The sequence below is a fragment of the Chaetodon auriga genome, chromosome 13 (genome assembly GCF_051107435.1).
Source record: "Chaetodon auriga isolate fChaAug3 chromosome 13, fChaAug3.hap1, whole genome shotgun sequence".
Lineage (NCBI taxonomy): Eukaryota > Metazoa > Chordata > Actinopteri > Chaetodontiformes > Chaetodontidae > Chaetodon > Chaetodon auriga.
The window spans coordinates 16,724,841-16,751,818 of NC_135086.1; the positions used below are offsets into that span (position 1 = coordinate 16,724,841).

The following is a 26,978-nucleotide window of genomic DNA, read 5'->3' on the forward strand; positions in this document are numbered from 1 at the left end:
CCCTCGCTGTTGTTGGAGATGTCTCCATTATTTGAGACCGTCTTTATCACAAATTATAGCATCGACGTCTTCTCGAAAATCATTTGTCTTTGTCACCCATCACCGGCTTTTATAAAGATGCAAACGTGTCTGTTTTGTCTTCATTGCCTAACATTCGTTTAGCAGATGCTTTTGCACAAAACGACTCCGTGCAAGCATGTGTGTCAATATTCCCTCCATTGTGGTATGTGGTTACGCGTTAAATGGGGGGGGGGGGGGGTGCTCTGTGATTTGCTTTCTTGTTGAAGAAACACAGTCATTATGGCGACAAGAGGGAGGAGATGCACTGCGCACTGTTAGTACAGATGCCAGGGTGGGATTTTACTTCTTTGTGGCACTATCACAAATCAAGCTTTGTCTACGAACACACACACAATCATTAAACTGAACAGAGATGAAAATATGACACCAATCTTTATGTTCTGTTTATGTAGATGTGCAGTTGATGGCAATGGCTAGCATTTCTTTTAAAAATACATTTTGTTAGTGAATAACGCAGACGTCTCACTATGGAGAAAAACAAGTGGATGCACAGTTACTCACAACTGTCCTGCAGCTTTTCAAACATCTTGTGAATTAATTGTTAAAGCTTCTGCTCTTTTTCAGCATCACTTTTTAGAACACAGCAATGCACTGATTTTCTTCCACAGCAATAATATTTATTAAAGCAATGAAAACCAACATTAGAACACAATAAACTGGCTGTCAATAAGAGTCAGTGAGGGGTTAACATGCATTCACATCTGGAGCTGACTCGATTCACTTTCCAGGACACGCAGTTGTCCTCTCATAATCAGGGTCTCATCACCACCCTGCTGCGAGAAGGTCAGCCATCGCTGTCTCAGAGCCAAGCAACCATCCTGTCCGCGTCACATAAGCACTGATATCCGCGCAGTGCTCGAGCACAGTTTCACTCAGGGCCATTACATTCCCACAGTTTGTGTCCCTCGGTGTGTTTTTGTATTCCAGTTCTGTGGTGTTACATCCTGTTTTTCCTGGTCTAGAACGCTGTGGACGAGGTGGAGAGAGACCCTCTAAACCACATCAGTGCGCACACGTTTGAGGTGGCTTTTGCAAATTCCTTTGCTTTGCGTGTGTTGCATCACAGAACTATCTGTCTCGTAGTCACACATCACAGCTTGTTTACCCATCTCGGACAGGCCTCACCCCTCCTGGCATGGGAAACTAAAAACAGGTGAAATATGAGGTATTTGGCATTCCATATCGGTTCAGGGAAAAGGGAGCACAAAGAGGGGGTTCCTGAGCTCCCTCTTCCTTGAACCTATCATAGCTGCGATCGTCACTGCCGTCTCACGGGCCAAATGCTCCATGATGGAAACTTCCCATGGCCGATTCCAAGAAAGTTGGGACTAAAATAAAATTAAATGTAAAGAAAACAAAACTTTTAGTTGTCACATTCTGTTTTCTACATGCTTTACACAGATTCCCAACTTTTTTGGACTTTTTTTTCAGGGTTGTACTGGTGAGACCACAGGTGTGACCAGCTGCTCCTAAAGAGGGCAGAGCTGCTAAATTTAATGCAGATTTTACAATTACATTAGTAACTGTTTGTCTCTGTGATTTCACATCAATCCAGAATTTAATGCACGAAGAAACATGCAACAAACTACATCAACAGAGAAGACACTACCACAGAAATAAAGATAAATAAAAGCCTATCATGCAGACAAAAATGATAACACTTTGAGCATATACAAGTTGAAAGTTAAATTTAGGAGAAGGTTATTGTGAGAGTTTTTAGGATTCTGCAGTCATTCATTTATAGTCATAACAACGTCGAGGCTGCAGGAAGGAGGAAAAGATGGAAGTTAAATTATGAATACAGCAATCCACTTAGTCACTGACTGAAGAAGCACAAATCTATGATTGACTAGCTTTGACATTTACAGCAGCACAAAAAGACTGTACGGCAGCAGAAAATAGGCACTAGGTTTTTGTTTTCTAGAAAAGATGATTGAAAGAAGAGCAGAATGTGGATTTCAAAAAGGAATTTAGCAAATACATAGATTTAAAAATTGGCTGGGATTGCTAGCTTTTTAGCTTTTTAACCCTAATGAAGTTCATGGTTTGTGCTCCTTAGTATTTTTCTTTTATGCTTCCAAATTGGTGGTTTTGGTAAAATCCTTTCTGATGTTGGTGTAGACAAACTTGACTGGCCTACAGAGATCCCTGGCCTCAACCCTTGAAACACCTTTTGGTGTGAAGCCAGCTGGGAGCCAGTGCCAACACCAGTGCCCGACCCTCACATTGTGGCTGAAAGGGAGCAAATCTCAAGGGCAAGATTCCCAAATCTTTTGAAAAGCTTTCTGAGAAAAGTAGAGGCTGTTGAGGATTAGGAACGAGATGTTCAACAATCACACATTGGTATGATGTTCAGGTGTCTGCATACCTTTGGCTGTGTAGTGTATGTATAACATGTATTTCTCCAGGCATTTAGTACTCTTGTGTCTTGTACCGTACATGTTCATTAACACAATGGACGCACACAAAGATTGTTTCCTGTACAAACACAAGCTGACACATTAAGCACATTTACTTTTGAAATGCATCATCCACATTCCACGGTAGGTGACATTGTAGGTGTAGCTGTCAAGATGAGCCTTTGCTGCCTCATCAAGATTGTGTTTCCTGCCTGGTCATGTTGAGGACGTTCTGGCTCAGGTGATGACCTTGGGTGGGGTTGTGTGCTTGGTGGCCGAGGTGCTGCAGCACTGGTTGAGAGTTTCGGCGGAGATCTGGGCGGTGTTGTTGGCCACCGTGTTGTTGTAGACTCTGCGGTTCAGCTGGATTACGGTGGTCTTAGAGGGCATTGAGGTGTTGCCATTCTCTGCTGACCAGTGATCACAGTGAAACATAATGAGGAAACACCTGTAGAACTGAGAAAGACAAGGAAAGACAACAACATACCAGCTCAAAATGAGAGTTCTTGGAATCCTCAAAGGTGGATTGATCTGCCTTTGAGTCTCTCAGAGAGACTTGTGGTAAAGTTCTGTCGGTCAGTTTGATTAGGTAGAAATCATGTCTTAGTGCACTTTCATGTCCTTGCAGTCAACAGGTTTTGCCACTTGAGAGGAGTAAAAGGTCCCCTAATGGCTTTGTACTGGCAGAGAAGGTGTCTGTAGTTTGACACATTAGTTGGAGAGCAGCTCTCTGAACGTGAGGGTTTGCTATTTAAAAAAAAAAATCTTTTTCCTGTATGTCTGTTTATTTTTTGCTTGTCATCATCATTTTTCTTCAGAATTAATCGGTGCAGGTCTTTGTCAATGCCTACAATTAGTTCTAGAAAAGACAACGTAGATGGTCGAACTTCTGGATCTTATTAAGAAAATATCCACGGCCAACTGACACAAACACATTATAGAGATAAGGCTTTAGCAAAGTGTTGCTAAAAAGAAAAAAAGACACGCTTACTTATTCTAGGAAGGATTTTACTTTAGTATTCGTGGTGATTGAAATCACGCTGGATAGCAGCAGTAGAAGAAGGAAAGAGTTGTGAGCAGAATAATCAGAGGTAAAATTATAGAAATTGGCAGCAATGTCCAAAGCAACATGCAATGAGAAAGAACAAAAGGTAACAAAGAGGAAGTGGGAGCTGACTGCTCTGTGTTGGCAACATAACACAGTGTAGTGAAGACACGTGCAGAGCATGCTGAAGCAGGCCAACTCACCAGCTTCATATATTATGCATTTGGTTCGGTTTTTATCTTCATCTAAAGGAGGTTTTTTGCTGAGCGTGCATGCTCTCTTTCAGCATAACTGAACTTCACTTTCACTTAAAATCACATTTGCACCTGAGAACTGCCCAGTGTATCTGAAGTCCCTGACTACAAAGCTGTGATGGGTAGACTGTTTCTGTTACTGGGGAAAGCAAGCGTCAATGGGAACACACCGGACCAGTTTGATTCGCTCAACAAACCTAACATGTGGACAACAAGAAGTCTGAAACCAGGCTACAGATTCCTGCACAGCCTGGAAGTTCATTTATTGTTTGTTGTTTGCGAGTATTAGAGCATCGATGACACTGTTTAGCTTTAGCTTAGCCTAAACCCTGGAAACGGCCAGCCTCGCTCTTGCTGAAGGTAACAGAATTTGCCTGCTAGCACCCCTAAAGCACCGTAGTTAATTTTTGAAGTCTTGTTTTATAGAAAGTATTTCTGAATATGAAATCTGAACTTCTCCCTCTCTCCCTCTCTCTGTTGCCATTGCAGGCATCCTCCTAATGATGGCGCTGTGTGAGCAGGTGCATGTCTACGAGTACATTCCCTCAATGAGGCAGACGGACCTGTGCCACTACCATGAGCGTTACTATGATGCTGCCTGTACACTGGGTGCCTACCATCCCCTCCTGTATGAGAAGAGCCTGATCCAGCGGATCAACACGGGGCCCGAGAGTGACCTCAGGAGGAAGGGACGTGTCACTCTTCCAGGCTTCAGCACCGTCAACTGTGACATCTGAGATATGAAACCTGACCCTCTGAGCCCGGACGTATACACACACTCCGGCCTTTTCTGGCTGAGTAAGGGAGAGGTGCAATAAATCCACTGGAGACAAGGAGGCTGGAGCTTAGAAGTTTCAAATTAGACCCATGAAGAACATAAGCCATATCCCTCCAGGGAGGGATCAACGTGGGGGCTTCTGAAAGAACTTGTCTTCATCAAGATGGTTTACTAGACCACAGACTGGCAGGACGAGTATCCAAGACAGAGCTGGAAAGACGTTTCTCTCTGCTTTAGCTGAGCCACGTTAGCGGTGGAGCTGACTAGGGTAGCAACAGATCAGTGTTTTTAGGTAGACACGTGAATTTTCAATAACTGGGTGTGTTTTAATGGTGTAAACTCTGTGTTTTTCAATAGTATGGGTGGTTCTCCACTTACAGGAAATGCCACTGTTTATACAGTGGATAATTGTGATTTTTCTTTTTCTTTTTCTACTGGTCCAAAGGGTCGTGAATAAGCAGAGATCCACGCTGAATGTCATAAATGCAACACACACTTTCGAATATACACGCATTCACACATATGTATTACTGTAGATTTCATCGCTCTGCAGCGGGTGATCCTGTTCGACATTCCTCTGATTGTCTCTGCGTGAAATCAGAAGTTGTTTCGTGTTGTCACGCTTGGTTTATTTCACACGACTGATGATTTTATGCTTAATGCTAAAGTACTCTCCTGTGCATGCAGACTTGCCACCTCACTACCACCGGTTTCTCACTCCTTGGTCACACGTTTAGGTTTATTGATCATTCAGTGTCAAGAAGCCTGACTCTCGGTTAACCCACAGGATGGAAGGCACTGCTTGTCCTTTTCTTGGATTCATCCTACCGATTTTATTTTCTTTTTTTAAACTGACGGCATAATCAAATCAAAATGAATGGGGCCAAAATGGATCTTGAGAACAAACCGGTGCTCAGAACAGCCGTAACCCTGTGCCTAGTGGTCAGCTGAACACGTTCCTCGGGTCGCCTTGTCACTGTTCAGATACATGCAGTACATACTGTGGCAAGACTGCAGTAACATGAGGTTTAATTGCCGCGAGAGGTGTGGAGCAGTTGATACTGCTGAAGTGAGCTGTATCAGGGGATTCTCAGCTCTGCACTCAGCAATCACCAGCCCCCGTTTGTGACAGTTCACCCTTTATTGAATGTAATTCTACCACTGCGTGTAATGGCCAAACCCTCCCTGGAGCTCACCGCTGCAGTATGGTCTGCGTCTGTGCAGGGTTATTTCTTTGTCACGTAACAGCAGAAAGCTCATTTCCTACAACCATAGATGACTCATATTTCCTGAATCCTTTAATACTGGTCTGTACCTGTCTGAATCTCAGAGTGGACACGATTATAAAAGAGGAATCTGAAGCGGTAACGTCTTCACGGGCAGGATGGTTTTTATGTTTACAGTCAGTCAGTGCCACATTTGCAGCAAGCTGTGGAAGTATTAGCTGAGCGTAGAGAGGAGAGTTGGTTATGATTTCTGCCGCAGAAAAATCTTGCCTATAACAGAGATTTTTATTGCTAAGTGTGCTAATCTACAAACTATTCTTGTGCCATTGGTTGTGGTTCGTAATATGTGAAAAACCAGCGACGGAAATGTTGCTTTGAATAATCTGATGTGTGTTGATTTAGATGGCTCTGTCGTGATAGTATGTAGATGATTCTGGGGCTTAGCATTACTTATTGTTGAGTAGGGCTGGGTATCATTCAGCATTTAGCATTACTACTACAAACACGCACTGTGCTGATACCAAAACAATACAAAAAAAGCCTTTTTGTAACTGATCAAAGGAAAGAAACATGGCTGTATTTGATGCCACTTTTCAGCATTTGACAAACAGGGTGGGCGACGCAGAAAGACTCTTCTGTTATGGGATTTAATATTACAACACTGACATACTGTAAATCGTGATCCAGTAAGTCCAATACAACAGCCCTGCCCACCAAAATCAAAAGCAGAACATCATAACCTTCATGAAGACAGGATTTATTAGATGGTTGTCGCATTCGACGGAAAGATTCAGTGATTTACATACACGACAAAGGTATTTCATCACATTGATGCAAAAATCCTGTGAATCTAATATTGCCATGAAGCAGTTCCTCTCATTGATTTGCAGCTGCCTCGGCAGAAATTGCATGGTGATGTCTCTGACAGTTGACAAGAGGTCTTATGTCATGTGTATGGTCACATGGCACTACTTGCTGAAAAAGTCGTGAGGTTTGATACCCAGCCCCACATCCAGGCGGATTGTTTGGCGTGCCCTTCGGAGTGCAAGGAACCCAGTAAAGTCAGCCACTGTTAGACGTCTGTCACAGAGGTTTAACAAACACATTTAAGAGACTTTGTGAAGCTTTAGGAGAATTACCATTCATTTTGAACCATGCTCTGCTGTAGGTTTTACGTTTCTCTGTTGAGATAAATGATCAATTTAATTTTTTTTTTTTTTTTTTTGTGCTTGTGATTGTAAACACACTGAAGGTGCAAAAACCCTGAACATATTGTACATGTGTATTCCTGATAACTTTGATTACTTTCCAATGCACAGAGCATGCAAATCAGGATCAGGGCTAAGAGTCTTAAACTGTCTGTGCTGTACCGTGCTGCAAGTAGACACCATCGTCATTAATGTTGTGAGGGGCGATTGTCCTTTAAGATTTTTATTTTGTTTTTCTTAAGTGGTGTTTTACAGATTTTAGTGCATGCTTGTGGACTGGGAAATCATATCCAGCTGCGGTGCAGCTGTTAGTAGTTCCCTGGGAGCACTTGATAAAGTGCGATGGCTTCTGCCAACTTCGTGTTCGCATCTTAATATTGCGCCAAATTCTATTTTTAGTTCTGTCTCAGCAGGATGTGCTGAGCGTGGGAAGAGGACTCAAGAGTGATAGCAGGACTTTTAAGGTGCTATTGCTTCTCTCTGGGATGCTTAATGTGGAATATAATTTGATTTTTGAATCCTCTTTAAAACAGCAATGTTATTGGCAGTATTAAATAAACTTTATAGTTTTTAAGTGGTGAGATGAGAACATTTACAGACACTGTTGACTACATTATGCCCTCTCAGCTTCTCCAGGCCTGTTTTTCATGTCTTGTTTTTACTCCGAATTGTGGGAACTGCTGCACCACACTGCCTCTGAATGATTGTTCAACATTCAAGTTTTACATTTCCTTCCTTCCTGCAGTATTCCTGAAAAGAGGAAAAGAAAAAGAAGCATCCATGACTGACGAAGAGCGAAGGTCTTGTGTCACTTTAAACGGCCTTATGGTGTTCTTCTTGACTTTGATTTGTCAGTGGATTCTCTTCTTACACTTGAATTGATATTTAAATAGACCATTTGTATGATTTCAGCTGTTGTAATTTGTCTTTTTTTTACTGTGTAAATAAAGCTGTTGTACATGTCAGACTGCCTTTCACTAGTCAATCAGACGAGTTGCTGACTCACCTGTTTATTCATAAGTATATAGATGAGGGGGTTGATGACGGTGCTGCTCTTGGCCAGTAGTGAGGGCACTACGCTGGCCACGGGACTGATGATGTTGTCAGGGCCGAATGTTGCCATCATGGCCACCACACCATAAGGCATCCAGCACAACAGGTAGCAGGCCGCTGTGGTCAGAACCATGAACAGTATGTGGTACTCTCTCCTCCGGGCTGCAGTCTTTCTGATCTTACCCACCTGTGAATGAGTCAGAGAGCGCTGATGAAGCAAGAGGAAAACAATCACTCTGAGATCATTGCATAGTTTCGAGCCTGTCCTCTGTAAGCGCCCCCTTCACTTAAAGATTCTTTTGTCAAAGTGTGATAGCTTTGATCAATTCCAGGCAGCCACACGTTTCCTTTCATTTCACCACAATGTGAAAATCAACTTAGAGTCTTAAACCTTGAAAACTTCAGACGTTGTTGTGTTCAAGGATGCGTCACTGATTGCACAAACTATGTTGCCAAATTCAAAGACAATTACACAGAAATGTGGAAAAAGCTGTAATACGTTTTTCAGTGTGTTTCAGGGAAAAGCATCAATAATGACCGTTTTCATTAGTCCCTGCTTTTCACTGCTCTATCATGCAGGAATAGCAAAAGTGATGAAAAAATGAAAGCAGTGACTTGTTCATTGTGAAGTACCTACTTCAAACTAATTGAAACTCTCGTGTGATGCAGTGGTGCAACTGGAGAAGATTGGCTGCCCAGATGGCAGACTTGACAATGTTTCCACCATAAATGGTCGTCCTTGTACCGAGGAAGACTGTGCAGGTAAATGTTACCCAGTACCTTAAAAAACATAATCGTAAATATAAGTAAAGATGCCGTCATTTTATTGTAAGCTGACTCAGTTTGTAGGTATAAAGATAGAAATAATAAATAAAACACTGTATTGCTATTGTATATTTAAGTCCTGAAACAGTTCAGCTTCAGATATGATTCAACACAACTTAACGTGCCAATATACTTTGTGTGTGAATACAGTAAGATTTAACAGCATAATATATTCTTTACACCTTCTTATGCACCAGTAAACAAAGAAATTAAATTTTCACTACATGTCTCTTCAATTATGTTTTAAACAGGATTTGTCTAGCTGTATCGTGTCCCTAATCCAATCAAAGTTGTCTTAACTTCATTCTTTGGATCTCCTCACACACAGATGGCTTTCCTTTAATCCTTCACCCTTCTGTTATGTGGATAAATTGAAATGAATTGGAGAGAGGCGGGGTAGTTTTCCCAGCTCCCTGCACGACATGTTCAAGTACTCCACACAGCCCGCTGCACCCAGCACTTCTCACAACTTTGTTTGACACTTCGTACACTTAATGCAAATAATGCTAAGTTTCAATCGCAGGCAGGGATTTAACAGCTAGCGCGAGCTGGGGCTCAGCTCTGCTTATAGATGTAATAACTCCAGTAGCATGAGATAGTTACTCATGCCAAAAGCAGAAGGTTGAACATATAATTTCACCCTTGTTTTCATGCTTTGGTTGAATGTCAGAACGTTCACTTCAGCAACTGATGATGACCATTGATAAGTGGCGATACATTTGTAGTTGACAAGCTGTGATTTGCTGACCAGCTGCCTGGCAACCAGCTGGCTGGTATTCATACAGTTGCACACAGAAGCTTTTTATAATCTGCTGATGCATCTCCCTTAACCTTCCTGACCTCCTCTGAATGCTCAACTGAACTGAAACCAATTCAGCTGATGTGACCCACAGAGGTAATTATAGGTGAAGGCCACTTTGACAAGGCTGGGCATTGATGCCAGGAGGTCAAACCGAGAATACGATATTTAGGAAAGAGCCACCCAGCAGTCACATAATAAGACTGACCACTGAAGGAAAAGCATGAACGTGAGACGCTCCTGTGGAGCTCGACAGCAGTGTCAGTGCAACGTTTCCTGCTCCTTCTTAGAGGCCGGAGGTTGTTTATTGTCCTCCTCCATCTGTGGACAGCGCAGTCATCTAATAATCTTTATTTGCGCAACACTTCAAAAACAGTGGAGGTCCAAAGCTCCTTACAAAAACATCGGATTATAACGACTAAAGAAACAAGAAGATGTCTGAGTGGTTTTAGGCTTTGTCACAGCAGCTGAGCTTTCTTAGGTGCAATGCTGTGCTCTGCTCTCAGGAATAAACAATCTAAATCACACGGAGGGCGAAGGAGTTCACTTAAAGCAAGAAAAGTCTCTCCTCAAAACTCAATGTACCAATGCTAATGTAAATGTGCTCGACAGGGATTGGAAAGACGTCTATAAGTCCAGCTCTATAACCTCTTACTTTGCCTGAAGCTGGCCCCACTTACATTGTGCATATGAAAATCACTCTGTAGCGCTCAGGGCAATCCTTGAGTAATTTTATGGGTAAGTAATGCACATGACTACATACAATTGGTGAAGTGTGGTTAAGGCACTAACTATATGACACAACCTCACAACAACATCTCCCTCAAAAATGCATGGGGAATAAATCTGAAAAGGTCAGAGCTCCAGCAACATTTACAGTATAAAGAACAACTTCATTGTCAGACCAACACGTTTCAGCTTGAGGTCTTCTTGGATGATGAAGGAAAGTGGAAACACGCTAGTCTGACAATTAAGTTCTTTATACAACAACTGTTACTGGAGTTCTGGTCTCTTTAAAAGTATTTACTGCCTCATTTTCTATGAGTCGTAAAGTTTCTCTGCCTCCTATATCTGTGGCTGGTATGAGCCACGGGTATAGGAACTGATTATGTAGAGAGGCCACTTAAAAGTACACCAAAGACAACTTCCTGTGAGGAATTCCTTTATATTGCTGACACTTTGGTCAGGACCCCTTGTGATCCCTCTTTAAGGGACTGAGTACCCCTACAATCCCAAGTACCATCCCGAGAGGAGGGGTGAGTTAGGTTTCTTTTGCTTTTTATCAAAGTTGGATGAATGGGCAGAGAAAACCAGCAACTGAGGTTCATGAGTTAGTTCATAAATATGTGTGTGTGTGTGTGTGTGTGTGTGTGTGTGTGTGTGCGTGTGTGTGTGTGTGTGTGTGTGTGTGTGTGACTGACTCACAACATGACTGCTAACTTGTCCTCTAGCTGAACTGCATTCTAGTTTATGAGGTGAGCAGAGAAAAGGTAGCTGTAACTTTCCTGGGCTGATATTTCTTTGATTTATGGACTGTCACCGAAACTTGTCATTTACTGCTGATGTGTTGAGACAGAAAGTTCCTTCATCAAACTTTCATTGATATCACATCATCACATCATGTCGTCTGTCACCCTGCCTCACTTCTGTTTTAGAGACTGATGTGGATCTGCGGACCAGGAATTTAATATGATGTGGTGCCACGTGGGTTGAACTTGTCCAAATGAGATAAGAAATTGTTTTTCAGATGTATTCTAGCTACATGCACCACGACAGAATTTATCAGGGCTGCTGACAGCAATACAGTTGAACTGGATGGAACAGCTCTATGTGTGATGTGGCTGGATTCACAAATGCTTTTTTTTTTTCCAACAGGGAGTTATCTGTAACCAATCAGATGACTCCTTCCTTCTCAGCCAATAACATGAGTGTAGATTGGAGGGTATCATGTAATGTGATCACGCAGAGTTACATCTAGCCGCAGGTCAAACTCAACATGGAGATGAGTGCAGACATCAGGCTTCACTTGTGGAGCAGTAATTCTGTTTGACGGGGAAGTGAAACTGATTGAAGATTATGTCTGCAGCAGAGTCAGCACCTCCAAGTCTGAGACCACGGTTCTCTGCTGAAAAACGGAGGATTGCTCGCCCCGGGTTGGTTTAGTGCTGCCCCATGTGAATGAGTTCAAGCACCTCTGCACCTCCTCAAAAATGGAGCTTGAGTTTTTCAGACAGACAGTGTTGGGAGTAACGCTTTATAAATCAACACCTCAAAGTACTCAGATTACTTTTTTGTTGTCATGAGTAATGTAACATATTAGTTTAGCAATTCAAGTAATCAGTTAATACAGTTAATTTTTTTTTGCATAGCTTCATATTAGTGGAAGGTATCCAATCCTACAGTTGTGTCAGTGCGCATGTGTAGCTCAGCTAGTGAGAGGATGAGAGGACAGCCTTTACGTCTACTTTTAAGCAAACATATCAGAGCTGTAAAGGAGTTATTGCGTCTGTTGTCCTTGTTATTACCTGCAGAGTTGCAGATTATGGACCGTAGACTCGGCTACGCAATGATTGTGGGGTCCATACATTCAAAAATAGATGTGTAGATGGGCTATGCACGCTTTGGACAATATGACCAACATGTGCAAGGAATCACAAAGGACTTTTTATTGTTGGGAATGCAAAAGTACTCTAACGAGTTACTTTTCTCAGTTGTTCACGCTGTAAAATGAGTTTGCTTTTTAATGGCTATAATCTCGTAATGTGACAAGTGACATTACACAACGCTGCAGGCGCATTGCAGCAGTGTCAACAGCAATGTGAGCTTTGTTCAGGCCATCGTGTTGAAGAGGAAGTCAATCTACATTCCAGGGTGGGTGTTGTGATCAGAGCGCCTCCTGAGCACCTTCCTTTGAAGGTTTTCCAGACAACTGCTAGAGACCCTCAGGTAAACCTAGAACACGGTGGAGAGATGAAGCGTTTCATCTGGCTTGGGTCCACCTCAGGATCCCCCAGGAGGAGTTGGAAAACGTGGAGAGAGCGACATCTGGACTACCTTGCTTTGCCTACTGTGCCCTGGCTCTGGATGAGTGACGGAAAAAAGGATGGATTATGTTTTTTAATTCTGCTTCTATGAACAGAGACACCCTGCCATTCCACAAGGCAGTGACATTCAGTGATTGCAGTGACTCTGACTACTAGTCTGCTTTTCATAGGGCTGCTGAGCACAAAGCATGAATTTTGCAAATGCTTTTGGTTTGAAAAGTTTCCATGAATGTTTTTAAATTCTTTTCACCAAAATGGACAACATTGGAGTCAATTGTAACTGACACGAATTCAAGTTAACCACCTGCTGTTTTGCAAAAAGCAAACTATTTTTGGCCACCTTTCAAATCAAGAGCGTTTGCTACTCAAAGCTTTTTTGTGGAGGTTCATTTCAAGCATTTTGTGGTTTTGCCTTCAACATCAGACAGGAAAATAGTTTACAGTGCGCGCACACACACACACACACACACACACACACACACACACACACACACACACACACACACATACACACACACACACATCTCTGTACCTGTTTGACGGCCAATAACAGCCTGCCATAGCAGTAGATCATCACCAGGACAGGTATACCCAGGCAGAAAATGAAGAGGCAGATGATGTAGGCGTGTGACTGGGCTGTCTGAACTGTCCAGGACACAGAGCAACTGGTTCCTGCCCCCTCTATGCCATAGCTGCTCCAGCCCAGCAGAGGGGGCACGGTCCAGAACAAGGAGTACAGCCATGAGCCCCCAACAGCCAGCAGTGGCTTGCGGTAGTTTGGCCCACGCTTGTTGTATACAGTCAGAGTGCTGTAGCGGTCGTAGGAGAGGATTACCAGAGAGATCAGTGAAACAATACCTGAGAAAGACAGAGAGGTGGAGGAGTGAGAGTGTGCAGCTCTGAATTATGTGGCTTAACAGGACATTAACAGAAACAAAAACACTTCACAGATTTTACAACATGGAGCAGAACAAATTGCAATAGAACACCATCAGAAATATGTCTATTAAATAATAACACAACCTGAAAAAAATATTAGAACAATACTTTAAGTAGAACAGCTCTTTTTTTTAAAAAAAAAAATGCTGGTTTCCAGCCACATTAGCAGCTCTGTGAGGCTGAAATCAGCCATGCTTTGGGGCTAATGCTAACACCAGCATGCTAACCTGCTCTTTGACATGCTTATATTCAGCAGGTATGACGTTTACCATGTTCACCATTTTAATTTAGCATGTGTTAGCTAATTAGCACTAAACACAAAGTACATCAGAGGCTGATGGGAATGTCATTATTTGTGCAGGTATTTGTTCAAAAAGGACTGGACAAACGAATTTTTTGACCGGATGATGATGCTAGAGGAAAAGGTAAGAGGTCACAAAAGTTATTAGCATTTATCCTGAGGAGAATATGAATGTCTGAATCAAATCCCCTGACAATCCATGCAATAGTTGCTGAATTAGACAGTCTGGACCGAAATGGTGGACTGGGCCCCCTGGAGCCACACCACTAGAGTAGCTAAAAACAGGACAAAAACTGCAATTCAGTCAAAGGTTTTCAAAGGTTAAACTGCTGAGTGTACTTGGAATTGAAAACATATGTATTTGCCAAAGGCTTTCAGAAGTGCCCCCCAGCTTCCTAAGGCTCAAACTAATAAGCCAAGAATGAAAATTGTCTGCCGGGTCATTCCTGCCTTTCATACTTTTCATGACTATTTCCTTCCCGTACCAACACGCTGAAATTTCTAGAGAACCGTGGCAGTGAATTTCAATCAAATTGTCTTTGTGTGTCTCATCTAAAGTCGGAGCTGCAGTCAGTCAGGATTTAGATTATGAGATTATCACACCGGGTGAGTACACAAAAGGAGCACATCTGCGTTGTTGCATTTGTTTTGGAAAAGCGAGACTTAATTGTAGGCCACAGGCCCAAAGCAAACACCCGTTCTATTGTATTGTCAAGATGCAAAATGGTACTAGCATAACAAGTTCCCTTAATGGACTGACTGTCGCTCTGCTCTGCCCACTGTGCTCAGATTATGGAAACTGATTATTAATTAGAGATCCTACATATTTAAAGTTGTTTTTTTTTCTCACCAAAAAAAAAAAAAGAAAGCATAAACAGCATTTATACAACAACATTTATATTCTATTTTTTTGCTGCCCAACTTTGGATGGCCTTGTTCACAAGCCATTGAGCCTGCAACTATTTCTGACTTTCAGCATCAGTTCTCAGAGAGGAGTATCGTGGGAGTAAGACTGTACACTGATACCATATGCAAGTTCTGTCTCTGCCCTTCATTCATATTCAGTGCTTTAACAACTCTGCTGGCTTGAGGACAAAACTTGAGGAATTTGCTGGAAATGCAAAATAAGGCCATTCAAACATTAATGTCAGCATTTCATTTGGTCTTTCAAAAAAAAAAAAAAAAATAGAAAGAAAGAAAGAAAGAAACACTTTAAAAAAGTGTATCCAACCATTTAAAAGCAAAATTGAAAACCCTGATCACCAATCCTCAGCGTAACACACGCTGACCGCGTCTTATTTGATGTGTGACAATTGATGTGTATGTAGCACATAGCAGACCCCTAAAACTGCCAGAAGAAGGTGTCATGGTACATTAACAGAGACGTAGTGAAATTGCTGCACAGCAGTCTGCAGCAACATGCTGTTAGGAAACCTCTGCCTCCTTGTCCTCCTTTTCCCCCCTTTCCCTTTGTGCTCTCCTTGTGTATGAGTGTGTGTGCGCGTGTGTGTGTGTGTGCGCGTGTGTGTGTGTGTGTGTGTGTGTGTGTGTGTGTGTGTGTGTGTGTGTGTGTGTGTGTGTGTGTGCGCACGCTGGGCGGTTCCCTGCAATTATGGCTCACATACACCTGCTCCCCATGCCAATCAGCCACCACAGCTGCAGCCAGTCCATTATCACCGGCCACAAGATAAAAACCCCGACCTCCTCACCAGTCTTCACCAGGTTGTTGTGCTCACTAGCCTGGTAACACGTCTCGTCCACTTCGCTCTCCAAGTGCTTCGTTCTGTGCATTAGAGTTTTGCCTTGCCTGTTTATCCAGTAACTAAGTCTGTTCTCAGGATCATCTCCTCGTGTCTCAACCTGCCGAGTCTGCCCAGCTCCAGTCCACCACCAGAAACACCTCCTCAGTTTATTTCCCAGCTCGGGAAGGCTTTCTGCCAAGCCCTGGGTGCCACAGTGAGTCTTTCCTCTGGATTTCACCTCCAGTCCAGTGGCCAAACAGAACAAACCAATCAGTATATCAAAGCAGCCCTACGCTGCGTCACCACCACTGTGCTTTATGTGAGGAGGTTTTGGATGTCTGGAGGTAAAGATGATTCTGTTTGACGTGGGACATACTGTGTAAAGCTGAGCGAATGTAAAATTACTTTTAAGTTTTTAGTATGAGCTCTGTCAATGTACATTATACAAGCTGTACCAAGATCTTTTCTGACCTCAAGTCAGAGTTGAAAGAAACCACACTGCAAGACAGGACAACTTGGCCTGAGGGAGTTTTTATGCTTCTCTTCATCAAAGTGAAGGACAGACCAGAAGTGGTAGAAGTAGAGTTTTTCCACATTTTTTTGTCTTGTGAAGGTGCCTGAAATGTTTGAGTTCGAGAGATTTTGAACCATGCAGCCTAATTTACAAACATGACCGATTGTGATGTATTTGAAATATTTATGGTCTCAGTTTCCATCAGATAGTTTCTCTGCCTTCTTTATCTGTGGCTGACTGGGGCTGCAGCGTTTCACTGGTTTCCACTCAGCAGGCAGCACAGGGCCCTAGCAACAGCCTCAAGTGTATGATTGATGTATTTATTGCTGTTTTGCATTATAAATCAGTCAGATAAATAAATAAATAAAATACAATACAATTCATTATTTAGATGGATGGATGACTAATGCTCCTTGAAATGGTCTTGGAAAATGCCTCTGCTGATCTTTTCAAATCCAACCCTGTGACCCATCTGCTTCTGTGTGCTCCTCTGTAGAGCTCTTGATCTTTCTAATTTTCTCCTATTTCACAGTATAATGATGTTACCAATAATTTCCACCATAATTCAGAAAAATAAGGAAGGGCTAATGACAAGCCCCCCTTAGTGCACATAGAAAGTCATATTGAAATACCCCATGGGTCAAAATACTCCATATTACCATCTGCCATTCATGGAATGGGGAGTTATAAGGCATAAAATCCTGCGTCTCTTGAGAGGACAAACACGCCACACTGAAATTAGGCAGACAAACAGCGTGTGTACAAAGTAAAATATTTGAAAACATCTTCTTATTGTTTATTCAGAAGTTCAAAAATCTTGTGCAGATTAAAATCACACATTGTACATCTGAGGCTGAATTCTTAGGGGACCATGTACCATATCAGAAGATAAAACACAGGCTTATTGCTGTGCAGGTCACCACAGGGCTAACATGAAATAGATAGAGAAAATACATCCACGCCTATGTGCAGCCAGTTCAGCTAGCCGTCGTGTCTTTAGCATGAATTTGGGGAAAACCGGGGGAAACCAACATAGAGAACGGGGCAAACTCCACACAGCAAATCCCCACCTCCTGTCCAAACCTCGCTGAAGTGAGCCACTCAAAAATCACACATAAATTTCACGTTTTAATCTAAAGCCTTCCAGAATAAATTATGTAAGATGAAAGGCTGCTGGAGAGGCAGTGTGTCGGCTGACTCATCCTCCCCCGAGCAGACGCTTTACTGCACAGTGTAAACTTCACAATGCACAATATAAAATCCATAAGGTGTGATAAGACTGGTTCAGAAAAAGGCTCTCTTTGTCGCGCCTGATGGTTTGTACTCCACATGCACCTCACTAACTGTGTATCTGTGGTGTTGTGTGTGCAGATACCCTGCAAACATTTCACCGAGCTGGGGGTTGACGGCACAACCTCTGACGTGAAACAGTTGAAATGACACGCAGCTTGCACCTGAACCACAGACTAAACAGAATTACTAAATGTTTACATTCTATTGAATGTAAATTTATACCTCAACATTATACCTCAAGTTATGAAGTTACATAGAATTATCTTCAACCTACTGCGCATGTCTTACATCTTTTGACAAGAACTGAGTCACAGAATGTGACTCGAACAGCACAAACTGCACACGATGAAGGCTTCTTTACACATTCATTAGTTAGGTATTAATATAGATAGAGCTGCAACACTTAATCAATTAGTTTTCAACTATTTTTCATCAAATAATCGGTTTGAGTATCTTTTTTTAAAGTCAAAATTCAGATTCCGGCGTCCTAAATGTGGATATTGTCTGGTTTCTTTTCCTCCTTTGTGACAGTAAACTTAATGTCTTTGGGTTTTAGACAAAACAAAATATTTGAGGACGTCATCTTGGGCTTTTGGGGAACACTGATCAACATTTTTCACCATTTTCTGACATTTTACAGACCAAACAACTGATTGACTAATCAGGAATATCTTGGGGCAGATTATATCAACTATTATTGATGATGAAAATAATCTTTAGTTGCACCCTAACTGTAGAACACTGGACCATTTTTATGTGCTCATATGCAACTTTAATCAGTCAACAACCGTAATTACAGAAATAGTGTAGAGATTGAAGATTGAAGTATTCCAGCACACCAGACTTGCAGATTGTTGGACTTTCTATGAGATGTTTTTTAATTCATTCATATATAGTCATATGCAAATTACAGTTAATATAGCCAGTACAAAAACAGGTAGTAGACTTTTTTTTTATCGCACAGCAAACAGTAGCACTGCGCAGACTGTGTCCCCAATCACAGAGCCGTCAGTGAGACCCCGTTCTGACGTCCACCTGATTGCAACATTCATGTTCATGAGTTATCATCAGCTAAGACAACTGTTCAGTGTGATCAAACCCTGACTTAATCAATATGGTGTTATATTAAGTATTTGAATCCTTACATAACCAACTCTGTGATCTTCAAGCTGTCTGACATGAGTGCTCGTTAACATTGGGATCTCTCACATCTTTACCATCCGTCCCATATGATGTGAACGTGGCCTAAGCCTTAAGCTCTGAATCCTCACAGACGTTCATTGACGTCATCTGCGTGATCAAGTGTCCGAGTGATAGACGGTTTAAGTACTTCAAACTTCACACAAGGAACAGAGCAGCACTGTGTGGAAATCACATGACTTTGAAAGGTTTGTTGTTCAGCCTTGGTTTGTGTGTGAAACAATCTTGTTGGGCCAAACCAATGTAGCCTTCCTGAGATGTATGCTTCAGATTGGACATTAATCTTCTTTCCTAACCTCAGCTAAAACTACAATGCCCAGCTGTTTGAGGAAATTGCTTATAAATTACTCATAAAATGGGCCTATGTATTTGTGACCTGTTGGCTTATGCCTTCAGTGGGCACCAAGGGGCTTGAGGCTGTGTACTGCAGACAGGGTAGGGGGCTCAGCAAGTACTGGGAGACAGACCGAGGTATTGCTGGGTTTGGTCTTTTCATGGGATTTGTTGACAATAAGAAAAATGCCAAGCTTATCCTTTAAGCGTGGGAGTGGCAGATCAGATAATGTTTGTTTCATTTCAGATCTGATGTGCTTGGCCAAAACATCATCTATCTGACTGGTGCTGGTGTGAATGTTTGACTGGAGTCAAAGTCAAGGACACCTCTCATGCTGTTTGCATACTGGAGGAGAAAAATAGCCAAGCCATCTTTCTTCTCCTTTCAGGGGCTATTGTGAGGGTGCAGCGTAGAAAATACAATATCAGGAGGGACATTTTAATTTACTGGAGAGGAACAGACAATGACAGTAATAAGCGTGACCGTCGACATGCAGAATTAATAATGGATTTAGTTTGTCTGACTGGAATTAATATGGATTTAATCTTAATGTTGATGAGCCATATATCAAACTATGAAAAACACCATGATTGAAAGCTTTCATGCAGTCCTTGAGCCATTCCCTTCAAATCTGAAATACTGTAGCACTCGAAGATATAATTTACCAATTTAAACTGAAAATACAACCAGGTACTTTTATGCTAGTAGAATGACTTGTATTGTTTCGTTGTGGGTGAATTTCTGTGATGGAGCAGAATGGTTCATTGCTATGCTGCAGTCAGTTTGTTCATTGTGAAACCACCTGTCTTTGTAATGCACTAAAATGAAAATCAATGTCCATGCTCCCACTGATCAACTCTTCATTTCACTCTCATGTATCACAGTTAGCTTTCCAAAAGATTTGGTTATCTGCAGCAACATGACTGACAGTTGTGGTTAGGTGAACCACAGCGAACCCAACACACTGACAATATGGAGACAACCAACCAATCTTTTAGCTGTTCTGACCTCAACCTGGCTGATAATTTTCATGACACCCTCTCAGGGGTTTTAGTGATATGCCCCCGCCCTTCTCAATAGGTCACAATTTTCTCTGTTTCATGCCATTCATTCACTGTATCCTGTTTTATTTTGATGTTACTTCTCGCCCATGTGTGTTTCCCACCTGTGTGATAGCCTGTCCCAAAGCTCTTTTTTCTGCTCCGCAGAGTGAGGAGACATCTTTGAGGAGCCGTGAGCGAGGATACATGAGAGCATCCATCACGAAAGTCTTTTATCAGCCAGTCTTTTATAATTGATTTGTTTTCTGATTCCTCATCTAGTCATGAACATGTGTTAACTTTAGTACTGAGCAACAAAAGGACCACATCTGTCTTCATTTGTGACAAAAATGTTTCTTTTCATCATCTGTTATTCTCTCCATTGGCATGTGTGTATGCAACAAATAAAATCAGAAAGAGCAGAAGTCTGTAAGTACGCAAGCAACACTTTTACATAATTTATCATCATTTCCATGTCACATGTGAGGCTGAGGAGCATCAATGATATGGTTACATAGTTTCCATTTCCCTGAATTATTTAGCCTAATAAATGATTTCAAGCATTCAAAAGCCTTATATGTTTATAATGAATAATAAACATATTCCGCTGGTAAAACCGGTTCCTGTGTCTCAGAGCAGGAGTCAGTTTTCAGGTGGTTATTCATGTTCATGTAACAGCCTACAGAGAGAAAACACCGCTGCTCTGGCACTGATAACTGTGTGCCTTGATTACTACTGGCACGTGTGCAGATACAAATTAATCAAAAGTCTCTGCGGCCATTAAAGCTGAGTGACAGCTGATCAAGCTGTGATCAGCTGCCGCCGTGATCAGAAACAGACACAGCTTCACGTGAAAAGATGTCTCATTTCTCTAAAAAATATTGTTTCCTCTCTCCTCCCATGGTTTCCTTGCATCTCTCTACCCATCCTCAGTGGGAGGGACTAAGACACAAGGAAAAGACACAGGTGAGGGAAACAGTGATGCCATTTGAGAGACTTGAGATGTACCCCGTGTGTTCCCCTCTTTCAGAGCCAGTTCTTCCTTGTAACCTGTGTTTAGCTTTCCTGGCATTTGTGGATTCTTGTTTAGCTTTCCTGGACCTTGCCTGTGTATTGGACTATTGATTCTTGCCTGCTCCTTGCCTGCATCTGGTTTTGCCCCATGCTGTGCTTCACCATCCTGTAAGCCTTTAGTGCTTTTGGATTTTGTGCATTAAATCATTGATCTGCTCCTGCTCTGCCTCTGGTGTCTGCACTTTCTTGTGCTACTGCTGGTCTGCTAACACAATTGTGACATTTAACTTCTTTAAAGTGCTTAACAGTCCTACTCCATTCACTAATATACATATGTTTAACATATCTGGACCAACACTTGCATTACTTGCAATAACAAAGCCAGAGCAAGCAATGAAAAAATACTATTTGCTACTTAGCACTAAAGGCTGATAAGTACATCATTAGCTTGTCAGATATTTGGTCTTAAACCTGGTGGTCCTGCTTTATGAAAATTCAGGCGATCATCAAAGTGATTGCAAATTATCCCGAGGGGCCATGAAAGTATATACCCAATTTCATCTTATAATTGAGATATTTCACTCAAAACCACACGTGAGTGGGATTCATCCTCCGGAAATCATTAATATCTGTTTCATGCATAATCCATCAAATAGCTGGTGCGATATGACAGTCTGGACCAAAGTGGTGGACTGACTGCTAACATGGCTAAAAAAAGACTACAGAGGTAGAGGCAGAAGAGGGAGAAGGGCCCATCAATCATCATCATAGTCAAACTTCCAGTGAAGGGGAAGATGGCATCTGGCCAGTAAAGAGTTAAAAGCTATATTCCATTAATTAAAGGAGTATAGTTTGTAGTCTTCTGAGAACATGGCAATATGAGGGCAATATATTATACACTTGACAAAGTATTGAAATAGTTCTGCCAGAAACAGGATGACAATGGACATGAATAGACATAGAATAAATTTTTGCCAGTCTAGCTTTTGAAAGTAAATCCTAAACAGTACTCTAGATTCAATCCCAGTTCACCCTCCCAGGCAGCTTTCACGATTACAACTGAACAACTCCTGCGATGGAAACAAGGACTTAATACAATGTCTAACTTTGAAATATGGAGAGAGATGTGAAGGTGGGAGAGAAAACTCGGTTCTGCGTAAAGACAGAAGGGTTGGATGGAGTAGGAGAGGTATGTCTGGTCTCTTAACAGCAGCTTTTATGTTTTTGTCTCATTTTTGGTGGCATTTCCTCTCTTGTACAAAGAGCTGTTTCTCAAATGTAGCCCTCAGAAAACATCTGTAACGCTACGGTGAACAACTTCAATAAGTCAATTGCATCAATATGGCTATGAGTCATCCTGAGTTCTGGTGTTCTGTTTTCCTTTAGAGGACTGAAGGTAAATAGACAAATGGCGATTTACAGAAAAGATAAGATGGCGCTGAGGTTGAAAATCTGACATTTAGAAGACATAAAGAGGCTTTCTATGCCTTGACTGCTCTGTGCAATATGAATGTCAACCTTTATAAGCCTTTTTTTTTAAATTTGATGCTTGATGCTTGCCTCGGGCCGGCCAAGAATGACCAGTAATCAGTCATGATGTTATGATGTGCAAGTTTGTGCTCTGGCAGTGCTATATAGAAGAAACTGCGCTGCTGTCTCCTCTAAAGAAAAGACCACAGGGTGGGGATGATGGCAGGTTTTATAGATGAAATGATTAAGTGGTGCAGTAATATGGTCATTTACAATTAAAGCAAAGCAGTGTGTTATACAAGCGTAGGCAAGCATCAATGGATGTATTATCAGACGGTTTAACGCTCTTTTAACAAGGCCGCTGCTGGGGAGAACATGATGTACTGGATGATATGAATGTGCTGGCTGTTTGTGAACATGTGAACACTTCAAAATACTGTGCGCTTCAAATGCTTCATTCAAGTATGAGATGATTGTGCGTTTTGTGATTTGGCTGTTATAAACTGCAAAGCATTTTGACCCTAAGCACATGTCAAGAAGAAGAAGAATAGAAGTACACATGGACAAGGAAAGAAATAACTACAACACACATACAGGCACGAGTTGTTTTGGAAAAAATAAGAAGAGCATTAACTTGTATCATTTATTGGTATTTATAACAAAGCACATGCAGACACATCGAATAAGATATTTCTTAGAATGTAAAGGTGTGTGTGGGTGGCTGTAGCCCAAGAGGTAGAGCAGTCATCTGCCAATTGGTGGTTCGATACCTGGCCTCAGCAGTCTACATGCCGAGGTATCCTTGGGCAAGATACTGAACCCCAAAACTGCCCCTGGTGCTGCGCCATCAGTGTGTGAATTCATATGTGCGTCGCTTTGGATAAAAGTGTCTGCCAAATGACTAACTGTAACCATAAAGGCGAAATTATTTTTATACACTGTCTTCACAATGAAAAAAGAACACAAAAGTCAGTCACCACAATACTACCTCTTTCTCTGCACTGTTATCTGCTTGCATCCACGTCAGTGTTTGCCTTAAAGATGATGACTGCCAGCATTAAGCGGAGGCTTTTATATCATCTGCGGTCTACAAATGTTCGTATACTTGCCTGTATTTGTGAAATCAGTCTCTCATCAATGTGCAGTTTCTTGTGAAATCCCATGAGAACAATATCCACAGGTGTCGTGAAACATGCATATGACTGCTGGTGTCTGGTCACTGACTCACTGCTTACTGAGATGAGCACTATCTGCAGCGTTCAGTACCATGCTATATGCAAAAAAAAATCACCAGAGTACAGGAGCCCAGGGGGGAACAAAGTCAAAATAAACAACCACTGATTTAAAAGACACAGTTTGAAAAATACCAGCCTTTATTTCAATAAATGGAATTTCTTCTCTATCAAAATTCCCTTTTTTGTTATCCGTGAGGCATTACAAAGCACAGCAGGTGAATAAACAGAGGCAAAACTTAACAAAACGTATAGACATTCAGACAAAGCAGATATTACTGCGAGAGGATATGAAAAAACGGGGGGGGGGGGGGGGGGGATAACACAATGTACAGGTATTGCTGTGTTGATGGAGAGAATGGATGGACTGTTAATGAAGACAGAAGGAAACAGGGACAATTATAATAAAAAGGGAGAAAAGGGAGTAATAAATGAACGAGCACAGGAAAGGTGCAGATTATCGACGAGCGTTTCTTCATCCACAAACAACAAGAGTCTGTCTACAGTGTTTGGTGTAATACCTTTGTGTCCAGTACGAGCTTAGTAGTATTACTGGATATGAGTCATACAGGAAACCCAGAAATACGCAGTTTTTGCAGTAGCCAGTACAAGCAGCACATGAGTGAGGTGAAGTACCCAGTATGTGTTTGCCTGAATGGTCAGTTCATTGGCTTAATCCATCACAGCAGCTTAGACAGTGTGTTCACAACAGTGAATCAAGGTTGCCAAGCTTCCATCACAATCACAGTTTGTGGTGCAAGACCCACAACTACACAGACGAACGCAAAGCCAGAAAGACCTGCCAGCAAGAATCAAGCTTGAAAATGCATTGAAACAAATGTTTGCCCTGCCCCCACACATCTGCCTGAGCCTGCTTCTATATATCATCATATAGGCCTGTGTGCCTTGTGTGGGCCTGTTCTTTCACTGGGCGTAGACATAAAGCATTTCTATAATGCCTCCTTTTCAAACCTCACACTTTTGATATTTAAAAACCTAAAATTATGTGCATTAACTGTAGCAGCTGAATGCGGTGCAGTCAGTGCAAGTTAATTTTCTTAGTCAAATTAGCTGTTCCACTCCAAGGTTACACCAAACTTCTACAGTAAAAACTATATCTGTAATCATGTCTCCCCTGAGTCTCCCCTAAAACAGCTTGACACAGAGGTGGAGTCGAGGGGTGTATTTTCAGAATGATCTGACTGATCATATGAAAATTATAGAATACTGCATGCAGTAGTGTGTCTCGATGACCTTCTTGATCTACAATATGCCATAGAATTGACAGGTCTGAGGCTGAGAGAAAAAGGGATTACATTACTTCAGCACCACAGACAGCTCCATGGATTTATCAATACACAGCACAGTTAAAGTCCACAGATTCCAGAGCTGTGGTCGGGGTCTTAGATTCTAACATGCACAAACTTCAGTCAGATCAATGACAAGATCAATGAGTTAGACAAACCAGACTAATATATTCAACTAAACAACCCCTCTATCCCTGCACTTTCTCTTTCTCGGGGGGGGAGGGGGCAGATTAACAAGGGGGATGAATATTGGTCATTTTGCTAACAAGAGGGATGGTATCCCCCATCATCCCACTGTCAAATCACCTACCACTTACACTTGCCTGCTCATTTGATTCTGCTAAGTATTTCCAGACAGGACAACAGGTTATATTTTTGGACAACGATGAAGGTCCACGGCACAGAGGAACAAACCGTATCAGCCTTTGGCCTCACAGTCAGTTCTTGTTAGTAAAATAATTAATGTGGTAAAATGCAGGCAAACGTGGGCAATGTATCACGTGTAAAATTCCTTCACTGCAATCCCTGTTCTGTTCTGTTCTGTTCTGTTCTGTTCTGTTCTGTGGAGGATTTTGCGTTTGGCTGGAAAAGGTCAGAATACAAAGTAGAGCTAGACGATAAATCAGTCAGACTAATATCATTGCAGATAAAACTGGCAAACATGTTGACCATTAACTAACAAGTGCAGTACAGAAATGCCAAAGTAGGTTTGATATGATATAGAAACAGTGTAAAGTGTATATTTACTGCTCAGTATGTATGGGTCGCAATTTTGTATAGACTACATACTATTTAGATTGAGGTAAATCCCTTTGATATCTCAGATTGTACCCATTGTGGGTAAAACACCTGAATTTTCCACTGAACTGAGTCTCCAGAAAGAGTACAATAAGTTACTTAAAAGTGCTATCATTAAAATAAAAAGCCTTCTTTTTTTAAAGTAGGCATGCAAACACACGTCAAAACTCGTGTGTAAAGATTTTTCGACGAAACCAGCTGCGGCAGAGTTTCTGATAATGAACTCACCGAAGCAGGAGTTGATGAAGCCGTACCAGCTGCAGCCGCTGCGCCCCAGCAGCCACCTCCCACGAATACTGGAGGCGAAACTGAGCGTGGTGCCGAACAAACACACCAGCATGTCGCTGACGCTGATGTTCAGCAGCATCATGTTCACCGGTGTTCGCAGCTTCTTGAATTTACAGAACAGAAGCAGCACAATGAAGTTGTTCAGGAAACCGAAAGTCATGATGAAGCCCAGCACCACGGACAACACGACGAAACCCGTCGGGGAGAGCTTCGCCCTGCCCGCCGGCACGTCCAGCAGCTCCCGGTCATCGCTCAGGTTCAAGCTGTAGTTCAGACCAGTTAGACCAGAAAACATCCTGCTGTCCATTCATCGGAGCTTGTCTTCACTCTGGGGCCGTTTTGGTAGTCAGGGCTGGCCGCTTTGCTCACCTGGAAAGTTTATGAATGGCGACTTTCTTCTGAAGTCTTTCTCCATGCTGCTTTTCCTTTGGTACAAAGACGCGCCTCATGTTTTCAGAATTCCTGCACTGATGCTGAGAGCACGGAACTGCTAACTGGTTCCTAGAGAGACGTCCCAAAGGCTAAAAAACAGCAATAAACTGCACGCTGTACCACCTGTTACCTTCACACGCCCCCTCTCCGGATTCAGCGCATTTCACGGAGCGCACGAGCTTCTTGTTACGCCTAAATATTTTGGCAAAGCCGTCATTATTCATCACAGTTTACACAGCTGAGGATTTTCCGAGCTGCTGCTTCATGTTTGGGGAAGTCTGTCATCTCCAGGTCACTGTTAATCCGCGTAATCCGCGCTCACTGTGGACACTTCGATGGATGATCAGTGTCGTGTGGAGTGC

The 26,978-nt window shown here is 42.1% G+C and overlaps 2 protein-coding genes across 2 annotated transcripts in view; one reads left to right on the top strand and one right to left on the bottom strand.

The window, feature by feature from the left end:
• st6gal2a (ST6 beta-galactosamide alpha-2,6-sialyltranferase 2a) overlaps window positions 1-7,956 on the top strand; it is a 44,656-nt gene extending 36,700 nt beyond the window's left edge. Inside the window, exon 7 of the mRNA XM_076746667.1 lies at window positions 4,269-7,956. Coding sequence (XP_076602782.1) covers window positions 4,269-4,516 — 248 coding nt within the window. The 3' untranslated portion in view covers window positions 4,517-7,956. The remainder of the gene's footprint in view (window positions 1-4,268) is intronic.
• On the bottom strand, window positions 677-26,978 carry tmtops2b (teleost multiple tissue opsin 2b). The gene is made up of 4 exons (XM_076746668.1): window positions 26,125-26,978; window positions 13,245-13,570; window positions 7,998-8,231; window positions 677-2,936 (listed from the first exon to the last, which is right to left on the bottom strand). Exons 1-4 carry the CDS (start codon window positions 26,489-26,491, stop codon window positions 2,718-2,720), a joined length of 1,146 nt encoding a protein of 381 aa, XP_076602783.1. The 5' UTR covers window positions 26,492-26,978; the 3' UTR covers window positions 677-2,717.